Raw genomic sequence first — 20,656 nt, forward strand, 5'->3', positions numbered from 1 at the left:
TGCATAATGGGCTCAAGCATCCACAATCTGAAGACCACAGGAGTTCCTAGGAACAGTCCCCTTCTATGTAATATGACAGGACTTTTTCTGGGGAGATACAGTGAGTAATAACCTCAGAGAGGGATTCCATGACAGACCAAAGTATGGGCACAACTAGAATCCAACTTGGTGAACCATGAGTTTCATTACGAAGAGCAGAAATGACTCAAAGACAGCCTATCACCAAAGCCCACTCCACTATAGGTGACAGCACACAAAGCTGGGAACCCAGAGTATACTACATAGCCCATAAGTGACTCATCAGGTTGGAGAATGCCCTTTCCAGGTGCCTCAGTTGGTCTAAATCTCTTCTGGTCAGTTCCACCGACTTCTGCTTCTGATCCTGGAGTCTTCTTGGCAGCTTTTCTCTGAGCATCATCTTCACAACTCAGCCTTCTTGAGTCTGAAGGGGACTCTCGGCTTTTATTGCCTACTCTGGCAGAGAGGGGTCCTAGTGAATCTGGTTGGTTTCAGGAACTTCCTGAAGCTATTTTGAATTGTTTGCCTTCCCGCTTAAGGAGCTTTGTGCAAGACAGAATGTTTCGATATTGAAGGAAACTGTTACACAACACTCTAGAAACTGAAAGGCAACTCTAATGTCATTCTTCCTCTGGAGACACCAATTAGAAAAATGTTTTTCCTTTTATCTTAAAATCTTTAGCAGAAAGTGTTCGACTCAGGTCTGACTTCATTCAGTCCTAATGATTTATCATGTTATTCTTGTGTGAGGCCAAGCCTAGGGTCTGAAGCGTAGCAAGGCCCTTGCACTGGGCACACCTCCCTAGGGGAAGATGGACAGTCAAGTGTAAGGCAGAAAGCCCTGCAAAAGCAAAGCAGATGGAGAGGGAAAGTCTCAGAGGGCATACGCATGGGTGGGGCTCTCTAATGTCTGCACAGAAACCTAGAGGATGTGAGTGAACCACACAGATACTGGAAAAGGTCTTCCCAGCAGGTGGAACAGTGAGCGTGAGGCCCAGAGGGAGCCTGGCTTGGGTTAACTTCAAGATACTGCCGTAGTCTGAGATTGGGCACATCCTCGTCCATACCTCTGTTTTTCAGGTATCCGAGATGTTTCTAAATGGAGTGAGAAGGCAAGGAAGCCTCTGGAAACCCTATATGGATATGACTACTTTGCCAAAACCTGTGAGAATTGGGTGGATAGCATCAGCCAGTTTAAAGAACTGCCAGATGGTAAATTGCACGGACTAACGGTTCCTTTGCTAATTGCAGGGGAGGCTTGGGTGCCTCCCTGGATTTCCCAGCATTTCTCCATAATAAACAGACACAGCCATTATCCTCACACTGTTAATATGCGAACAGAGACACAGATTACTGTACAGAATCTTAGCTCTCATGTAGTAAGTGTAAGTGCCAGATAGGACCACTGAATAAAGGTTATTGTTGAGGCTTTCGTGGCAATCTGTTCCCTTCCCTTCAGTCCATATGTGGCAGCATGAAACTGTCCTCCAGAAACCTGTTTCTACTTTCTAATGAAGAATAGGCCATTAGAAGGAGAGCCACCATTAGACACTTTTTTTTTCCAGTCTGGATGGACCCACACTTGACTCATCTTACTTCCACGACAAAGCAGGAGGAAGTCTTTGCCATGCTTTTCAGAGCCAGAGAGAGGAAGAGACTGCTCAATTCTCCTTTCAACTTCAGAGCCGAGTGATATAACCTGAGCTGTGGACAAGTGCTTTCTTTTGCGTATCTTCAAATTAGTAAGATTTCCAGTAAGAATGACCATCTCTAAGCAGAACTTAGTTTGTTTGTTTTTTTGGTTTTTTTTTTTTTTGGCTTTTTTTTTTTTTTTGGTTTTTCGAGACAGGGTTTCTCTGTGGCTTTGGAGCCTGTCCTGGAACTAGCTCTGTAGACCAGGCTGGTCTCAAACTCACAGAGATCTGCCTGCCTCTGCCTCCCGAGTGCTGGGATTAAAGGCGTGCGCCACCACCGCCCGGCTTATGTAGCTCTGTGTTTAGTCAGCCTCCTGTCACTGTGGCAAACACCTGCAACAATCAGCTTACTGAGAGGAAAAGTGTATTGTGACTTAGTTCTGGGGGTTCTGGTCCATGGCTAGGCAGACTACTGCCTTCAAGGCCAGGTGGTGCAATGCCCCATGGTAGGAGAATTTGACAAGGCAAAGTTTTACCTCAATGGCAAAAAGGAAAAAGAGGAAGAGTTGAGAGTCCACCTCTCCTCCAAAGGCACACCCCCAATCTCCTGTGAGCTTCCACTAGGCCCCACCTCTTCAAGGTCCCATGTCTCTCTCCTGCTCCATGCTGGGAAACACACTCTAACATGGAAGCCCTAGGGAACACTCAGATCCAAACTGTAACAAGCACCTTGGAATCGATATTTTCCCCTCTTCTTTTTATTTTTGTAATTGCTGCATTGGAGTAGCTGAGATTTACTGTTGGAAACATTGTTACAGAATGCGTGTGTCTGAAGGGACGGTTTCATCTATTAGGTAATCCTTTCCAGAGGGACTCATCGGTAATATCAAAGCTTTCGCAATGAAAGGGACTTTGGAAATGTTACATGTTTGGTTTAAGTTCAAAAGAGCAAATCCGTGCCTTACAGTGATCCCGTTGAAATGCAGTTTTCATCCATAGTAACAAGTCCTTAAAATGTGTTTCTTTGCACTTAAAACAACAGAAAAGGATGCTGTTAAACGGAGTGAGTCAGTTCCCCACGAAAAGAACACACTGAGACGTGTGGTTTGGCGCTTCCTGGGAGGAGGCAAGAAAGAGATGGAAACAGTGTTAAATTGACAGTTCAGAAGCACATCCTAAAGTAGAGAATTCAATATGGAAGTCATCTTAGAGCAGGCCTTAATAGTTGGTCTCCCTTCTGTATTTGCTGCTCTGACAGGACTCTTTCCTTCGTGTCTGTGTCCTCAGGTTGACAGGCACCTGGTCTAGCATGAGTGATTGCACAGGTGTGGGGTCATCAGGGCCTGCGTTTGAGGTCTTGACTTGCTGTCAGAATGGCTTTGGGTTTCTGGAGAATATACTAATAGCTACCGCATAAAGTCTCGTGGGGACTAAGTGAGGTAATACATATTCAGTTATGGTAGAGTGCAATGGACAGTTATTATGAAAGTGCTGTTAAAGTGATTTTTAAAAAGCTCCTAATTTATTAATGTTTTTCAGTATTGAATGAGTTAAAATGTAAGTGATACTCTGGCATGGTGGCATGTGCCTTTAATCACAGCTCTTGGGAGGCAGAGACAGAGTTTGAGGCCAGCCTGAGCTGCATCGTAACTTCCAGTCCAGCCAGAAATGCGCAGCAAGATCCTGCCTCAAAATTAAAAAAAAAAGATAAAATAAAGAAGTGTAAGAGCGGTAAGCATTACCATCTCCCGCCACAGCAAGCAGTTGTGCAGCTGGCTTTCATCAACGCCACCCCTTCCAGCTGACAGGTGTGTGCTGACAGAAGTACTTCCCCAGTCAGTTGGTCACTCTCCCTTGCTGGAGAGCAATCCCCGGCTGAAGAGAAGGGCAGAGGCTTGGCACCTGGTGGGCAGCGCCACCTACGCTGGATCATATCTAGCTCAGTTCTATAGCACCTTCCATTTAGAACAGGCAGGGATGGGAGGGGAGTGGAGGAAGGAGCTAATAGCATGGTTACCAGAACCATGTGTGTAATCTCATAACAGCCACGGGCAACTGTGAGCATTGCTGTTTGAGTCTGAAGCTCTAGCTGGCTGGGAGCCACCCAGGTGTGGTACTCAGGAGTGTCGCTAAAGCACACGCACTGAGACAGGGTAGCTTTACCGTGAAGTCCCTGCATCCTAGGCTAGTCCCTACATTCTTAGGCTAGGCTTTCAGCCATGGAGACACAGCCTCAACGGGAAAGGTTTCAAATGTCAGGCATCATCATCAACGTGGCTGACAGGCTGCCTCTTTGTGATAACAACACTTGTGGGGTTTGTTTGTTTGCTTGCTTCCTCATTTGATTTTTGTCTACTGTTTTACATAAACTATGAATTTTCATCAGGAAAAACTGTATTTTCTAGTAGAGTATCAAAACAAGCAAGCAGAGCATGGAAATAGAAGAGGGAAACCTAAGAGCGGTAAAACTGGAAGGAACCCCACATCAAACTGGCTTCCAACAGTGAAGCCACGATAGAGGGACATGTGTGTCAGTGGATCACTGAACACCTGAGACAGCAGACAAGGCTTTTACCTTGGCTTGAGTTCTGGAGGTTCCCAGACATGAGCAAGCTCTCTGATGCCTTTGTGTCTATGGTGAGGCCCTGGGAGCACTTGGTGGAGCAAAGTTGGTCACATCCCAAGTCAGAGAGTGGAAGGAGAGAGGGGTAGGCTGGGGTTCCACAGTCTCCTTCAGGTGCACGTCCCCAAGGATAAGGATGTCCCACAAGGTCACACCCTGAGGCTTTCACCACTTCCTAATGGCAGCTCTCTGGAGCCCAAGCCTTTGGTGCCTAACAGGCATCTCTACAGAGTTCTGCTTCTTCCCTGCAGAGAGACTGTGCTGAGGGGATTTCCTGTGCTCTTGTCTCTCAGGTAACATCTGTCGGCACCTGCTGCCCCTGATCCAGTGCCCAACCCTCATTGTGCACGGGGAGAAGGATCCATTGGTCCCACGCTTTCATGCTGACTTTCTTCACGAGCATGTGAAAGGGTCACGGTGAGTCTTGTTACAGCTCGGCAACCCCTGGGTGCCTCAAAGCCCCTGAGGAAGTGAGAGCAGCCATAGGAAGGAAAAGAAATGGGAGAAGTGGGGGCTCTGGGTGTGTGTTCCCCATCCGGTCAGAGAGCGGTATTTCGAGTAGCACAGGCACAGAGGACCTGAGCTCCAAGCTCTGGGGAGCCACAGCAGGGAGACTCTGATAAATGTCCTTGAGCATAGTGAGGCCAACATGTCCCTGGGCTCTGTAACAAGAAAATCTCTTTAGATTTGTAGCACCATTGGTAAAAATTCAATATTCCTTGGAATTTTTAGCTCATATAAACAATAATAAAAAATTCATAAAACCAAACCAAAGAAACAAATTGTCCTTTGGTAGTCACCCACAAAAATATAGTCATATTCTGTCTGAGGCTTTTTTTCTCTCTAAAATTATATCGTAGGCACTACAAGTCATATCCACCTTAAGTATGTGCTCAGGCCCTCCACATGCCTGATTTTGATGTCTGTGGAGGACCAGCACTACTTTGCATGCTGAGCACTTAGTTTAGGTCTCTGTCCTCAAAGTCCCTGGAGCCCAGCAGGGAAAGCTGGCACCTCCAATAGCTCCACTGGCTGTGAGCAAGTCTTCTAAGCCTATCTTAGCACTGGGCTTCTCTGGGGATTTGGAAGTGAGGGGTAGGGGTGTTTCTTATTCCACAGCAAAATACAATTGCATAGTAAGTCATATTTCTCCCTATATTTGAGGCATGTGTGTGTGTTTCTTTATATTGAAAGGCCATTCTTCATCCTCCATATTCCTTCTACAGCAGTTCAAGCATGAGTTAAACAAACGCAAGAATGTGAGCAGGAATAGCGATCACTTTGGGAGGAGTGTCGTCTATGTACAGAATAAAGGTAGAAGCTGGATTGAAATTAGGTTGTGAAGCCGGGCGGTGGTGGCGCACGCCTTTAATCCCAGCACTCGGGAGGCAGGGGCAGGCGGATCTCTGTGAGTTCGAGGCCAGCATGGTCTACAAGAGCTAGTTCCAGGACAGGAACCAAAAAAGCTACAGAGAAACCCTGTCTCGAAAATATAAAAAAAAAATAGGTTGTGAGTAAACATAAAGGATTTTTACAAAAATTTAGAAGTTCATAATAAATAAAGGCATTTTCAAACTTGACTTTTATAAAATTATAATACTGAGCCATGGCGATGGCACAAAATTTAAAGTTTATTTCCTTATTAATCTCCCAGATGCTTTCTATTCATCTCAGTCTTTATGTTCTCTTTTAACTTCACGTGTTTAGAGTATGCAATGTGGTGCTTCTGCGTTGAATTCTGTGTTTTAAACATATTTTGCATAAGATATCTAATTATACTTCACTAGAAACTTAAGGAAAGTAGTTCCATTTTTTTTAGATAGAATTCAAGCTCAGTTGATGCTAAACAGTGAGTGTTTCAAGCTACTGAGTTAGTAAATGACAAGTCCTATATTTTCCTAAAACAGAACTTTCTCGCTGTAGCACAACTGTCCCTCATGACTGTACCCTTAGAGAGATGGTAAGACAGCCATGCTAAGTGGCCTGGTTAACTGGCTTCTGCTTCAGAAATGACAGGTTTTTGCACACTGGCCCTCATGATAAATGCAGAAATTTCCCCTTAAGGAGCCAAACTCAATAAATGTCTGCCTGTAAGAAAGATTAGACTAAAAATTCTGTTCCAAACCTATCTCCTAGCAACAGAATGCATCAATATTAGAGAAAATGTGCTCTTCCTGTACATTTGGTGGAAAATCATTTTCTTTGAACCGTATTTGTTGGAACTCATAGGTTGGAGATAAAATGTTATTAACAACTGTTTTCTAAACCTGTGTTTTCCACTCCTTTCACTAAAAGAGCCCTTTATGTTGGGTGGGTACCTGCAAGCCCGTGGCTGGCTTCTTTGGGAGCCCACAGAAGGAAACTGGATTCCTAGAACTGCAAATCCCTGCTGTGCATCTGTACTGAGCCTTCTGATGCAGGGCCGCCACATACCTTGCCAGGCACGTCTTTAACTGCACTTAAAGGCAGAGTCTGTCCTCATGGGTTTTTACCAAGAAGCACTTACTTGTATGAGTCACACCAGGCTGCTTTTCCCTCCTTGGAAGGAGACCAGCCTCCAGCTTTGCTAGTCTGTCTCCTTCACTTCCCTTTTCTCTCTTCATAGGAGAGGAATCACAGTCTCTTAAAAGCAAGGAGGCCTTTGCTTTAGTTTTTTAGTTTTAGGCAGCTGGACTTCTGATGTGGGAATGATTTCTTATTAATAAAGAAACTGCCTAGGCCCATTTCATAGGCCAACCCTTAGGTAGGCGGAGAAAACAGAACAGGATGCTGGGAGAAAGAAGCTGAGTCAGTGAGTCGCCATGGTTCTCCAACTCCAGGCAGATGCAGGTTAAGATCATTCCTGGTAAGCCAGCTTGTGGACTACACAAAATAATAGAAATGGGTTAGATCAATATGTAAGAGCTAGCCAATAAGAAGCTGGAACTATTGGGGCCAGGCAATGATTAAAAGAATACAGTTTCCGTGTAATTATTTCGGGTATAAAGCTAGCCGTGCGGGCGGCCGGATGCTGGGGACAGAGCCCCGCCGCTCTTAATTCAACAGAGAAAAGGAGAAATGATGTGGGAATGATTTCTTATTAATAAAGAAACTGCCTAGGCCCATTTCATAGGCCAATCCTTAGGTAGGCGGAAAAAACAAAACAGGATGCTGAAAAAAAAGAAGTTGAGTCAGGGAGTCGCCATGATTGTCCCACTACAGACAGATACAAGTTAAGATCATTCCTGGTAAGCCAGCTTGTGGGCTACACAGATTAATAAAAATGGGTTAGATCAATATATAAAAACTAGCCAATAAGAGGCTAAAACTAATGGGTCAGACAATGATTAAAAAAATACAGTTTCCGTATAATTATTTCGGGACATAAGCTAAGCTAGCCATGTGGGCGGCAGGGTGCTGGGGACGCAGCCCCGCCGCTCATATTTCAACAGACTTCTCCCACAGAAACTCTTATAGAAAGTCCACAGCCACAGCTGTTCTGACTGCAGCAGTAAGGTGAACAGACCCTGTCTTTGGAGTTCTCTTGCTCTGATCCTAGTTTCTGGGCTCCAGTGAAGCCAGACCTCCCTCCTGGCTGAAAGGCTTCTCACCTGTCTTGTCTGGCAATCTCTGGGTGGGCATTTCCCATTACAAAGCATGAGAGCAGTCCCAGCAGCCATCAGGGAAGTCTTGTCAAGCGAGTGGCAATTGGTACCCATCATATTCTAGAGTTGCCGTGAAGAGGCTCTTGGGGCCGGAGTGACTGGAGAGGATGTGGCTTCCCAGCTAGGTTAAGCCACTGTAAAGTGAGAGAGTTCCTGTCACCTAAGGAAGACTTTCAACTCTGCAGTACTGCCAGAGCATCCCCCATGCATCCATCCACTTTCCATCCTGTTTAGGGTTCACTAAACTGCATGATGCTCTCAGCGCTTCTTTATAGATCAAGGTCCATGGCATGGGAGATGATTTTGCACAACTGTAGGCTGTAAATGTTCTGAGCATATGTAACGTAGGTAAGGCTAAGGTGTCGTGTTTGGCAATATAGATATATTAAGTACATTTTTTTATTTAAAATATTTTATTAACTTTCTTCTGCTTTGCCGGGGGTGAGGTCAGGGCCTCACACATGCTAAAAATGCATCCCGCCACTAAGCAACACCCTCAGCCTCAATATTGTCAACATGTGGTAGCTTTAGGAAGACAGCAATCGCTTACAACACAAACATCCATCTTCTCTCAGTTCTAGAGTCCAGGATAGAGGTGTTGACAGACTGAGTCTCTTCTGAGTTCTCACTCCTCAGCTCATAGACGGTCTTTTCTCTGATACTGGGCCCAGTTTGCTTTTCTTCTGAGGACACTAGTCTATAATGGATAAGCGAAGGACCATATTCTGTACCGAGCCACTTCTTTTATTTTTATTTATTTATTTATTTATTTATTTTTGGTTTTTCGAGACAGGGTTTCTCTGTGGTTTTGGAGCCTGTCCTGGAACTAGCTCTTGTAGACCAGGCTGGTCTCGAACTCACAGAGATCCGCCTGCCTCTGCCTCCCAAGTGCTGGGATTAAAGGCGTGCGCCACCACTGCCCGGCTCCGAGCCACTTCTTTAAAGATGCTGAGATTCCAGCTTATGAATGGTGCGGGGGGGGGGGGTGAGGGGAGTAGTTCATTCCATTAAAGTGTTCCTTACTCATACCTTTTCCAACAACTCTCAGCAAGTGATTTAATTTTCATCCTCTAGAATAACTCTCTCTATCATATCTTAAAGGCTCTGTCCCTGTCAGGGGAGGGGGAAGGGAAGGAAGGGCAAAGGCAAAAAACATGTGGACAAACAGGAGCAGAAAGCACCAGAGGACAGAGTCTGTAGTGGCCCAGCTGCGTGGTCAGTCAGTCTTGGGAGCCAGGCAAGCAGAAACAAACAGGGGTAAAGTTAGTGTGTCCAGAGTGACATTGCAGGTTTGTGTCAGCCAAGAGGAGAAGCCAATGGAGTCTTCTCTGGAAATGACTGGCATTTGTGGCCTTGGGATTTAGAGCACTGGAGAGCCGTTTGACTGTGCGCCCTTGAGCACTGCAAGTGACATCTCTAGCTTATTTTCTGGTATGTCAAGTGTAGGTGCAAGGTAATGTCCCAACCTGACCTACCCACATTAGGGAGAGCAGCTACCTTTCTCAGCTTATGGATTCAGGTCTTAATGTCATCCCCAAACCCATACAGGAATGGCTGCAATAATTTCTGATCAAAAATCTGGGTAATGTGAGACCCAGTCAAACTGGTATGTGAAATGAACCATGGCTGTGAGGAAGGTCTGACAGGCACATGCTCCTCTTTACAGGGTTCTTGGGCTTCAGGTGGCTTTCCTGGAGGAGATATTAACAGACTGTCAGTGAGGGGCAGGAATGGCCATCTAGGTAGACAGTGGTTAGTTACTGTCTTTTTGTCTGGGTCACTGAAGGGAGGAAAGGCCTCTTCCTGTGACTTCCTTGGCTGTGCAAGTCTAGCCACCAGTGTGAGATGTTCTGGGCTGCTGGAGCAGTTTGAATTGGAACATGAAGGCGGGACCAGGTCACACTAGCAACTGAGTTCCTTTTCTCAGTCATATAGGGTAGAAGGTACCTGCTGCAGCCTGTGTTTGTAGACCACATCTTTCTGGGAGCTCCCATCCCTCATGGCCCCATGACTTCTCCCCTAGGGAAGCTTAGCAGAGAGCAGTCAGGAGACCACAGGGTTAGCTCCAAACAGAAGTTGCCAGCACTCACTAAACTGAGGCCTTTTCCGTTCAAAAGGAGCAGAGTCTAACCCTTTCCAGGAAAATCTTAAACACATTTTTGTTTAGTTATGTTTTTTGCAGAACTTTCCTTAAGGGGAAGAAAAAAATCTCCCAATTGGAAGTCTTTCAAGACAGGGTTTCTCAGTAGCTGTGGAACCAGTCCTGGAACTCACTCTGTAGACCAGGTTGGCCTTGAACTCACAGAGATTCACCTGCCTTTGTCCCCCAGCTGTTGGGATTAAAGGTATGCACCAGCCCAATTGGAAGTCTTATGTCAACCAATAAATTGTGTTTCCCCAAGTCGGAATATTCATTAATATGCTATGCTCAGTTAGAACTATCCTAATGTCTTTTACAAAATATAATATAATATATAGTAAAACAATAGCAGATGCCGATACAGTGCCCACAGACTGGTGCATGTACGTGTGTTCTTTCTCTTGGTCCCCATGATAGTCTCAGGGGTACCATTTTTCAGGTGAAGATTGGTGGCTTTCGGGGAGGCTATAACCACCAGTGCAGAGACCATGCTGCCTCCGTGAAACCCTTCACCCACTCATGACCCCTGCAGTTTATGCTCGTCTTTCTCTGAGGTGGTGGGCCCCAGCTGGATCCCTGGTATCTCAGCAGATTCAGGAAGACTTTGTCCTCCACACAGCGCAGTGAATCGTTAGTCCTGCAGACCTGGTGGAAGTGCTCCCTCGAGGGTGGGTGGGGAGCACCACAGTGCTTTCATTTCTTTTCCATGCATGAGACATGATTATTAGACTTAAGAAAAGAAACGTCCCCTTGAGATAGTCTGCCCCCAAACTCCAAACTAGTACAACCATTAGGGTGATGTCTGGGGGGCAGTACCTTCTGGCTTCACTAGTTGGAAGAAACTTGTAGTTCTCACATCTTCGCCTTTTCCTTAGGGGACTTGATTGGGGGAGGGGGAGGAAAGGGGAGGTGGTGGTGGGGAGGAGGCAGAAACCCTTAATAAATAAATAAATTAAAAAGAAAAAAATTTAAAGCATTAAAAAAAAAAAAAAAAAAAAACCTTCTGTTCCCGTTATGGGCAGCCAGGTTTGCATGGCTTTGGAGGTCTGCCATTGAGGGATGAGAGAAAGGTCTGTGTAGCTTGCTGTTGTCCAGTTTCATGATGGACAAGAGCCCCTCACAAGGAACCATCTGCTCCTTTGGCTTCCAGAGAAAGCAGAAATCCCCACAGTTCTCCTGGCTGATGTATGGGTTCAGAGCGTAGTGAGAATTTTGTCGCATTTATTCGGAGTGAAGATGCTATAACATATTCACTTGGCCTTGTCACTCTTGGGCAGCTCTCAAGGTTTCACTTGAAAGCTGACAAGGGTGAGAGGGACCGGATCTGCAGCTGAGATGAACACTGATTTACCCCTATTTAACAGCTTCTTCACAAGAGATCTAGACTTTCTAAAGCTGCCACATGCTATAGAACCAATAGGAACATCCGCCCTGTAGGTCCCCTTCACGACCATCCGAGATGTGTTTAGTGACAGGCTTTCCTACTAGATTTCCTGGAGAATCTGATTGTTTGAAAGCCACTCGTGAGGCACATGCATCCCTTTGTTGTCTGGGTAAGAACTGGGTCAGCTGCAGAGCAGCTGTCTGGCCAAGTGTTTATGGCTGGCTGTTCTGGTCCTGTTCCCACGAGGATTCACAGTAGGTTCCACACAGTAAAGGGAGGATTTGCATAAAAATCTGGAAAGGCTTCAAGGAGAATAATTTTCTCCATAATTTCATCTCTCCATGCATGCATGCATCCAGTCCATCCGTCCGTCCATCCATCCATCCATCCATCCATCCATCCATCTATCCATCCATCCATCCACCTACCCATCCACTCATTCACCAACCCACTGTCCATCCCTGCATCCACTAATGTATCCACCTGGCATTTAGAGGAGTTCTCTCATGATTTTAGTTTAAAGGAACTCATGTTTATTTTCCCAAGATCTAGACATGTTGTAGAAAAACTTTAGGTTTCACCGTATAACTAAAACAGGGATGTACAGCTGGTCTCTTCCTGTTCTTATTGGGAACCAGTGAATTGTAGAAATGGAACAGGACAGGTGACAGCTGAGTTGGGCATCTCTAGATGTACTTCAGGATGGTCAGATCAGGGTTTCTTGGCCTCTGAACCCAACTTAATTCAGATAAATGGTTGTAGTTTGGCCTATACTTGTCCTTCTGCTACCTCAGCATCCTGGGAAACTGAGCCTTGCCAGTATCCCAAAATCTGCAGCTTTTTGAGCATCCCTGTATCCCCACGCCTGTGGAGTGTAGCTGGGTCATCTTTGGGGCTCAAATAACTCATCCCTTCTAAGAACGCATTTTAAACTTAAGATATTCTGGTTATTAGTAATAGCATTATTGACTTTACAGCTGTCTCTAAAAGATACCATAAGTATATATTTCCTTTTTGCTTGATTTATCTTGGTCCTCCCACCCCTGCCACTGGCATAGCTGCCTTCAGAAGGCCCAGCATCTTCTGAGGATGGCTGCCTTCCCCCAGTGTCCTCCCTATTGCCCACTGAGTTGCTAAGAGCATCCATCATCAGTACTGTTGCTGAAAGATCAGAGATTTACAGGATAGATCATTGGAATTTCGCTCCAGTCTAGTTCTTTTGACACCCAGTTGTCACTGTAGACAAGGCTGGAACTTGAACTTGCCTCCTAAAGGCTTTGTCCAAACTTCTATTTTTACACTTTAGAAGCAATAAATAAGATTATTAAAGTTGTATTTATTTTTTTAATTGCCAATTAATCCTCTGATAAAAATCAGATTAAACAAAAATTTTTCCAGGACAGAGGAGTCTACAAAAGACATGAGGTGGCAGTTGCAGAGGTAGCTCTGCACATGACTGCTGATGAACCCCATCACTCCCCCAACATTCCTGAGGCATTTCTCCATCTGTCTGCTGGTCAGGCTTTCTTGATCTGTTCCCTGAACATGACAGGATGGCTTAGAACCTTCAGTGGAGGTTGCTGCTGGCGGAGAATCCTTGTTTGGCGTGCCCACTGTGCAGATACCCATAATACTCACCTGTGCAACTCAGTGAATTCTGACTGTTTCTCATTTTTACCATCTTCCTTTAAGAGTTGGGATTTCAGTCACTGTCACCCCTATTATTTTTTTTAACCCTTTTCCCCAATAGTCTTTTAAAAACACATTTGTTAAAAAGGGATTCTTAAAGTAATTACCAGAACAATTACTCCATGCTTTCTAGTCAAACCCTTTTGGTTACCTGATACAATCCCAAACATCATGTCACTGTTCAGTCATGGCTTTTCAGTCTATTTCTGGAGTGGTTAGAATATCCTTAAGGAGTCCATCCTGCCATTCACATTCATGGAAAGTTTATATAATTTTGCAAGAGTCTCATGAAGTGTTGATGAGGTGAAAGCATTTTAAATATGTACCACAGATCAAAACACTTGGTTTGTTTCTTAGGTTGCATCTGATGCCGGAAGGCAAGCATAATCTGCATTTACGTTTTGCAAATGAATTCAACAAGTTGGCAGAAGACTTTCTACAGTGAAATTGCAGGAAGTCTTTGGTTTCTGGGTGATTCTGTACTGAAGGATCATGTCCTTGTCTGTTACTAGGATGCTCCAATATGCCTGCCTTGCTTCTCTCCTCAGTTCATAGACCACTAGGCTTCCTACAGTCACCATGACATAACTGAGTGCAAGCAGGGAAAATAGCATACCCGAATCAGGTTGTAGCTTTAATGGCTACAAAAAATGAATACTGGCATTTGAAATGTTAAATTGTGAGTTTCTATCATTGTCTTAAAAGTAAACTCTTACCATAATTTATTTTCAAATAAATTTTATGTGAAACATTTAAAGTGTTCGCATTTACTATTTTTGGACATTTTGAATTTACAACATATTTTTATAGCCTAACAGTCAAAAGCTGGGTTTCTCTCGGTCCTTGATTCTGTAAGTTCATAGGAGATCTGGAATGATAACAATTAAAACACTAAGCAGAAGTCCCAAAGTACTATCCCCCTGATGCTTTGCATTTAAAAAAAAAAAAAAAGGATGTCAAGGAAAAAGTACCACAGGTTTTATACACATGCTTTTTATTAGTATAGATAATCTTAGACAATACTGTAATCTTGAAAGGAGGTCCACACTATTACATCAACAGTGAATTTCTGACAGAGGCAAACTGAGCACCATAATTTACAAATAGAAAGACCATGCTGGAGGACAACAGAAGTTCACTAAGGGTGCACAATGTGTCTGAGAAGTCCTTAAGCCTCATCCTCGCCCTCCTCCTCCTCGAACTCGCCCTGCTCATCTGCAGTGGCATCCTGGTACTGCTGGTACTCAGACACCAGGTCGTTCATGTTGCTCTCTGCCTCGGTGAACTCCATCTCGTCCATGCCTTCGCCCGTGTACCAGTGCAGGAAAGCCTTGCGCCGGAACATGGCAGTGAACTGCTCCGAGATGCGCTTGAACAGCTCCTGGATGGCGGTGCTGTTGCCAATGAAGGTGGCAGACATCTTGAGGCCCCGGGGAGGGATGTCACACACGGCCGTCTTGACGTTGTTGGGGATCCATTCCACGAAGTAGCTGCTGTTCTTGTTCTGCACATTGAGCATCTGCTCGTCCACCTCCTTCATGGACATGCGGCCCCGGAAGATGGCAGCCACGGTCAGGTAGCGGCCATGGCGCGGGTCACAGGCGGCCATCATATTCTTGGAGTCGAACATCTGCTGAGTGAGCTCAGGCACTGTCAGGGCCCGGTACTGCTGGCTGCCCCTGCTGGTCAGGGGTGCGAAGCCTGGCATGAAGAAGTGCAGGCGTGGGAAGGGCACCATGTTCACTGCCAGCTTGCGCAGATCTGCATTCAGCTGGCCTGGGAAGCGCAGGCAGGTGGTCACCCCGCTCATGGTGGCTGATACCAGGTGGTTGAGGTCGCCATATGTGGGTGTGGTCAGCTTGAGGGTGCGGAAGCAGATGTCATACAGGGCCTCATTGTCGATGGAATAGGTTTCATCTGTGTTCTCCACCAGCTGGTGCACGGAGAGGGTGGCATTGTAGGGCTCCACCACAGTGTCAGAGACCTTGGGTGAGGGCATGACGCTGAAGGTGTTCATGATGCGGTCTGGGTACTCCTCTCGGATCTTGCTGATGAGCAGGGTCCCCATGCCTGAGCCTGTGCCTCCCCCCAGTGAGTGGGTCAGCTGGAAGCCCTGGAGACAGTCACAGCTTTCAGACTCCTTCCTCACTACATCCAGGACGGAGTCCACCAGCTCAGCACCCTCTGTGTAGTGGCCCTTTGCCCAGTTATTTCCTGCACCACTCTGGCCTGCAAGAAGGAAAGAGAATATTAGATACTTAGGATTTCAGGGTGGTATCACTGGACTATGAAGGAAAAGGAAAAGCTGGCCTTTAAAAAAACATTCAATAGTCTTAGATACACTGTTTTATGGGAAGGAAATATTGTCAGTATACCAATGACCTCAAAAACCTTGGGGATCATAATAAAGTAAGAATCAAGTTGACGAAGACACATTATAACAATACTCAGTAGCTTCTAAAATTAAACACAGGAAACATTCTGTAGATACTCTCAATTAGGTATAATTAAGGAGGCAGGGCAAGGCAGCTCTACACACTTGATCTACAGCTTGGTCACTGAAGTGGTTACCTGGCATCATTGGTCCTTTGAAATCACCTGCAGCCTGTAATGCCCTCTTTGAAGACTTTCATCCTTTCTACCCCCCCCCCAGGTTGCTCCTCATGGAGACCTTTAACAGCCTCTACAGGCCCACACTCCTCTGAGCTGTCAAGAGAGACCACAGACATGATCTTGTCAGCTGCATAGGTTAGGCCAGGACTTGTGGTCTGTGGACACAGGCTCAGCTGGGCAGTGCACACGGAACTGTAAAGCCCATGGCTGCTAGGAAGGGGTGAGTCATCTGGCCAGCTCTCATGGAGCATGACGACATACCGAACACAAAGTTGTCTGGTCTGAAGATCTGGCCGAAGGGTCCTGACCTCACTGAGTCCATGGTGCCCGGCTCCAGGTCCACCAGGATGGCCCGAGGTACGTATTTGTTGCCTGTGGGGACAAGAGCTGACTTACAACTGGGCTTGGCAAGGAGATACATGTAGCAGCAGAATTCATTACAGAAATCCCAGCACTGAGACAAAGGAAGAAAAGGAAAATGGAGACATGAAGCATGCTTAATCACACCAGACATGCAGAGGTCTTCCGGAGCTGCAAAGTGCTTATATTTATTTATTTATTGCACTTGGCATTTAAATATGTATGCAAAAAGCATTTCCTTGTTGTTTTCATGGTCCTAAGCCACTTCCTCTGCCACAGTATGGAAAGCAAGGCTGACATCCAAACCCTTACCAGCAGCTTCATTGTAGTACACATTGATTCTCTCCAGCTGCAAGTCACTGTCACCATGGTAACTGCCGGTGGGGTCGATGCCATGCTCATCGCTTATCACCTCCCAAAACTGAAAAGAAGAGAATCACATCATTTTTAAGATTCTAACTGTCACCCAAAAAGGCCTTGGTCAGACAGCACAGACAAGACCCTAGTGAGCTGCTGGCTCTTATGTGTGTGAGCAGCAGCTGCTGCAGAGGGTCTTGAAAATGCGCAGTGCATCGGCCATATTATGACCACAGATGCAGGGCTGGGAGGAGCTAGAAGAAGAAAGTGGGTACAGCAGATCCCCTGTCAGAACTGCAGAGGCAGCGGTTCTCTCACTCCAGACAGGGCTGAATGTTACTACATACAGGCTAATGGATGGGAAAAGGCAGAAGGGAATATCAGGTGCCCCGCCCCCTGCCCCTCTGGCGCCTCCTGGGATCAATGACTCCTGGCACAGACTCTATGGCAGCTTTCAATAGCCCAGTTCTTTACCACTGACCTACATACTGGCTTTTGGGTATTGACCCCAGGCTAGGAATGTTCGGGGTGGGCAACACAATCCTAAGAGGGTGCGTGGCAGCCCTGGAAAAAGCTGGCCATCCCGAGGATGCAGCCTCCCTTGTGACTTGGCAGCAGGAAAGGGGGTGGGGAGGTTGGGTGGGCAATATGGCGGTGTTGAAAGAGACCACGTCCTTGCACAGGCGCCCGCCCACACCCATGTTGAATGCCCACTGCTGCCTCCAGGCTGCAGCCCGGTCTCACAGCTCCAATTCCATGCAGTCACCTGCTGTCTCACAGACGAGAAAGACGACCGCTGCATTTTATGTCAAGTCTAGAGGAGCACTTGTGAGGGCATTTGTCTAACAACCTCATCTGTTTGCCCAAAGAGATGCCTCTGTAACATCTGTCAACCCAATGACACTGCAGTTTTTCATTCATATAACAGACAAAAAATATATATATACAAATTACATTTGACATGAGGTTCTCACGACATATGACAGTGACCCCCGACCCAAATTTCAGAAACGAAAAGAGCCAGAGGAATGTCAGCTGCACTCCGCAGAAGGGTTGGGTGCCAAAGCAATGTAATGGACCTTGATTTAAGACACGCTGTCACGCGCGTGGTGGCAGGTTGAACGGCTTTCAGAACCAGACCCACCCAGTAGCCAGCGGTGGAATGTGTCACTAGTCCGGGCTCATCTGGATCCCCCTAGGCTAGGCCCGACCCCTGTTCACAACCTTGGGACCCAGACCCGAGCGGTCGACCCCACCCACTCCCTCCGCAGGGGCGCGCCCACCTTAGCGCCAATCTGGTTGCCGCACTGGCCTGCCTGGATGTGCACGATCTCACGCATGGTGCTGGCTGCAGACGGGGTGGAGGCGTTGGCCCTCGGAGCAGTGCGTGGATAGAGAGGGCTAAGGAAGGCAAAGACCTGTCTCCCTCCCCCAGCTCAGCCTTTTATACCAGGGGACCCGCCCGACCGCGCTGACGTCATGGGGGTAGTGTCGAGGGGCGGAGCGGTGGAGACTGCGGCACCGCGAGAGGGAGCCGGGGCGCGGTGCGAGGTGCAGGGGCACTCGCCCTGCATCCGGTGTCTTAGAGCTGCTGTGTCTCTCGGCCGATACTGCTGACTTCCCCTCAGCGTCCACGAGCTGCTCGGCCACTGGCGAGACATTTGAGTCACAGTACCGTTCCTCTCCCACCCCGCCCACTCCCCACTACACAGGGACTAGAGATTAGGGTCCCGCCTACCCAATAGCAGGTCAGGAATCGCCTCGCTCTCGGATGTTGAGGCCAGAACTGAAACGCATCCTCTACTGGATGTCAAAATGAGTAGGATTGCCTACATCCTGGGCTGGGGATTAAACTCTCTCCCCATTCTCTTTTAAGTTTGGGTGGTAACTGAGGGTGAGTCAAACGCCAGACTGGGTACCGTTTGGGAGGAGGAGGGGAGGTTCTGGAGAGGTGCTGAGCGCTTCTTGAAGGACAGCGAAGGCGCACTCTTACAGGTAGATTGCTGGGGGATGGGAATATTCGGAACTAGATTTGTCACAGAACTGGTCTGAACTGTTGGGTCCTAAAAGCCTCTTAAATGTCGAAATTTTTCCTCCCGCGCACGTGAGCGAGAGAGCGAGGAAGGGAAAGAAGGAATCTAATACAGCATTGAGGTCAGGTGTACTTCTTCCAAATCTTAGGCCACCTGAGAGGTAATTCTGGTTGCTCTAAGTCATAGGTGACAGTTATTGAGTTCTTGAAACACAGGGTCCCTTCTTGAGTTGAGATACACAATGGTTTTCATGGGTTTGGTAAGTTAGCCAAAGAACTCCACTGATAACAGGTCACAATTATCATGTTTTAAATTGATTCAGGCTTAAAAAGATGACAGCCAGGGAAATATAAAAATTACTGGTACAGCCAACATTTAGGGCTCACGTTACAGCTTTCTTGGTTAGTGCTGCTCTACAACAGGCTTCATTATTACCCTGGTTCCTTCTGTCAGAAAAGCAAGGTTTAAAACCTGGCCAGCTAGAAAGCCAGAAAGCCAAGGAACCTGCATTCTTTCTGTTAGCAGAAACCTTGGGTGAGTTTCAAAGGGTTGATGCTCATGAGGGCTGGACCAACAGGAGTTATTCTTGGATGGGTCAGAAACAGTGGACAGGTAAACAGAAGCCTCCACCTTTTCCTCTTGGGAGCCAGTTTCTTCAAACATGAAATAATTATAGGTGCCTTGGAGCTGACTTTGCGAGCAGGAAATGAGAAGGTATATATGAAAGCAGTCTGAGTTTATAAAGCAAAAATGCCTGTATAAAGTCCACGGTGATGCTGTTGTAAATGTGGATCTTGCGTGTCATGTTAATATCAGGTCATATGCTGAGGTGGAAGCCACAAGCCAGTCATTCATGAATTTGCCCAGGCTAAGTCCCATCTTCACGGGCTCTGCTTCGGAGAACCAGACCTCCAGGTTCCCACCCTAGCAGGCAGGCAGTGCTGGTGCCTCCTCAGATGGGAATGGATGTCCTACATGCTCTCCTCTCTCCCACCTACCCCCAAGCTGTTGGGTCCCCACTGATAGGTTGTCCAGCTGGTACTCTTCTCAGGGATAAGGCTTGGCCTCCATCTCTTCCCCACTCTGCTCCAGCTCCACAGCTTGGCTCTTCATGATCAGCTAGAACCTTCCAGAACCTCTGCAGAAATGGTCCTGCTTTGGAGAATGTTACTGGTCATGGCATTCTACAAATGTCCTGGAGACAGTTGCCTATTGGTCTATGCTGCTTCATTCATGGTGGAAGTTTAAGGCCAAGAGGAGCAGAGGATATGAATCCAAAGGGATGACCCTGGGATGTAAGGTCCCCCTAGCAGGCAGTGACTAGGTCACCTCAGGGAGTGTGGCTTTTGGACTGTTTCTTCTCTGGGTCCTCTAGCAGTTCCCCTTAAGTCTAACTCACTAGGTGGAAATGGGGTGCTGAGATACCAGCAGCACCCAGAGTGCTCTGGACACTGAGTGGCCCAGAAATAAGTGAACAGTGACTGTATTGCTCAGGGCAGGCACAGGCTCCTGAAGACCATCTGCTTTGGGCATTATCCGGAGGCAGCCTGCTTCCGTCAGCATCGGGTGGCCAACCCTGATGTCTATGAGTGTACAGCCAGGGAAACACAGATTTTATTTTACCTTTTTTTTTTTTTTGGTTTTTCGAGACAGGGGAAACATAGATTTTAAACAATGCCTGCCCTGTCTGAAATGACTCATCTGATATCTCTCTGTCTCTGTGTGTGTGTGTGTGTCTCTCTGTGTGTGTCTCTGTGTGTGTCTCTGTGTGTGTCTCTGTGTGTGTGTCTGTCTCTGTCTCTGTCTCTGTCTCTCTCTCTCTGTCTCCGGTATGCATATCTAAACTCCATGACACTATCACAAAGCAAGGCTGCTTTGTGGAGTTCAGAGCGCAAGCATGACAGGAAGAAACTAGCTAAGCAATTCTCCCTGCCCTAGAACAGTCTCTGAAGAGCTTCCTGGAAAACCATTAGCCCTCCCTCCTTTTATTTGTTTTTCTCATTTAAAAGGAGCAGTTCTGCTAGCTATTGGGCAGGTGATACATGGTACAGGACAACAGAGTCCTCCAATCATAGGCTATTTCCTGCTTTAGACCTGATGTTGGCATCATCCCTGCCCTGAAGTCATGCGATGGTGGCGCACGCCTTTAATCCCAGCACTC

At 46.8% G+C, this 20,656-nt stretch overlaps 2 protein-coding genes across 4 annotated transcripts in view; one reads left to right on the forward strand and one right to left on the reverse strand.

Annotated features, from left to right (window-relative positions):
• The window catches only part of Bphl (biphenyl hydrolase like), a 35,305-nt gene extending 21,424 nt beyond the window's left edge, over positions 1–13,881 (forward strand). The window contains exons 5-7 of one of the 2 annotated variants that reach the window (XM_005355025.3): positions 1,099–1,230; positions 4,569–4,692; positions 13,490–13,881. In XM_005355025.3, coding sequence (XP_005355082.1) covers positions 1,099–1,230; positions 4,569–4,692; positions 13,490–13,577 — 344 coding nt within the window. In that variant the 3' untranslated portion in view covers positions 13,578–13,881. The remainder of the gene's footprint in view (positions 1–1,098; positions 1,231–4,568; positions 4,693–13,489) is intronic. The other variant, XM_013349089.2, reaches the window with a different exon arrangement.
• Positions 13,882–14,109: 228 nt separating this feature from the next.
• The window catches only part of Tubb2a (tubulin beta 2A class IIa), a 15,085-nt gene continuing 8,538 nt past the window's right edge, over positions 14,110–20,656 (reverse strand). The window contains exons 1-4 of one of the 2 annotated variants that reach the window (XM_005355028.3): positions 17,746–17,895; positions 16,418–16,526; positions 16,007–16,117; positions 14,110–15,361 (exon numbers count right to left, since the gene is read on the reverse strand). In XM_005355028.3, the coding sequence (XP_005355085.1) occupies positions 14,301–15,361; positions 16,007–16,117; positions 16,418–16,526; positions 17,746–17,802 (1,338 nt within the window). In that variant the 5' untranslated portion in view covers positions 17,803–17,895 and the 3' untranslated portion in view covers positions 14,110–14,300. Of the gene's footprint in view, positions 15,362–16,006; positions 16,118–16,417; positions 16,527–17,745; positions 17,896–20,656 lie in introns of those variants that run through there. The other variant, XM_026783063.1, reaches the window with a different exon arrangement.

This window comes from Microtus ochrogaster, chromosome 16 (genome assembly GCF_000317375.1).
Source record: "Microtus ochrogaster isolate Prairie Vole_2 chromosome 16, MicOch1.0, whole genome shotgun sequence".
NCBI classification, from domain to species: domain Eukaryota; kingdom Metazoa; phylum Chordata; class Mammalia; order Rodentia; family Cricetidae; genus Microtus; species Microtus ochrogaster.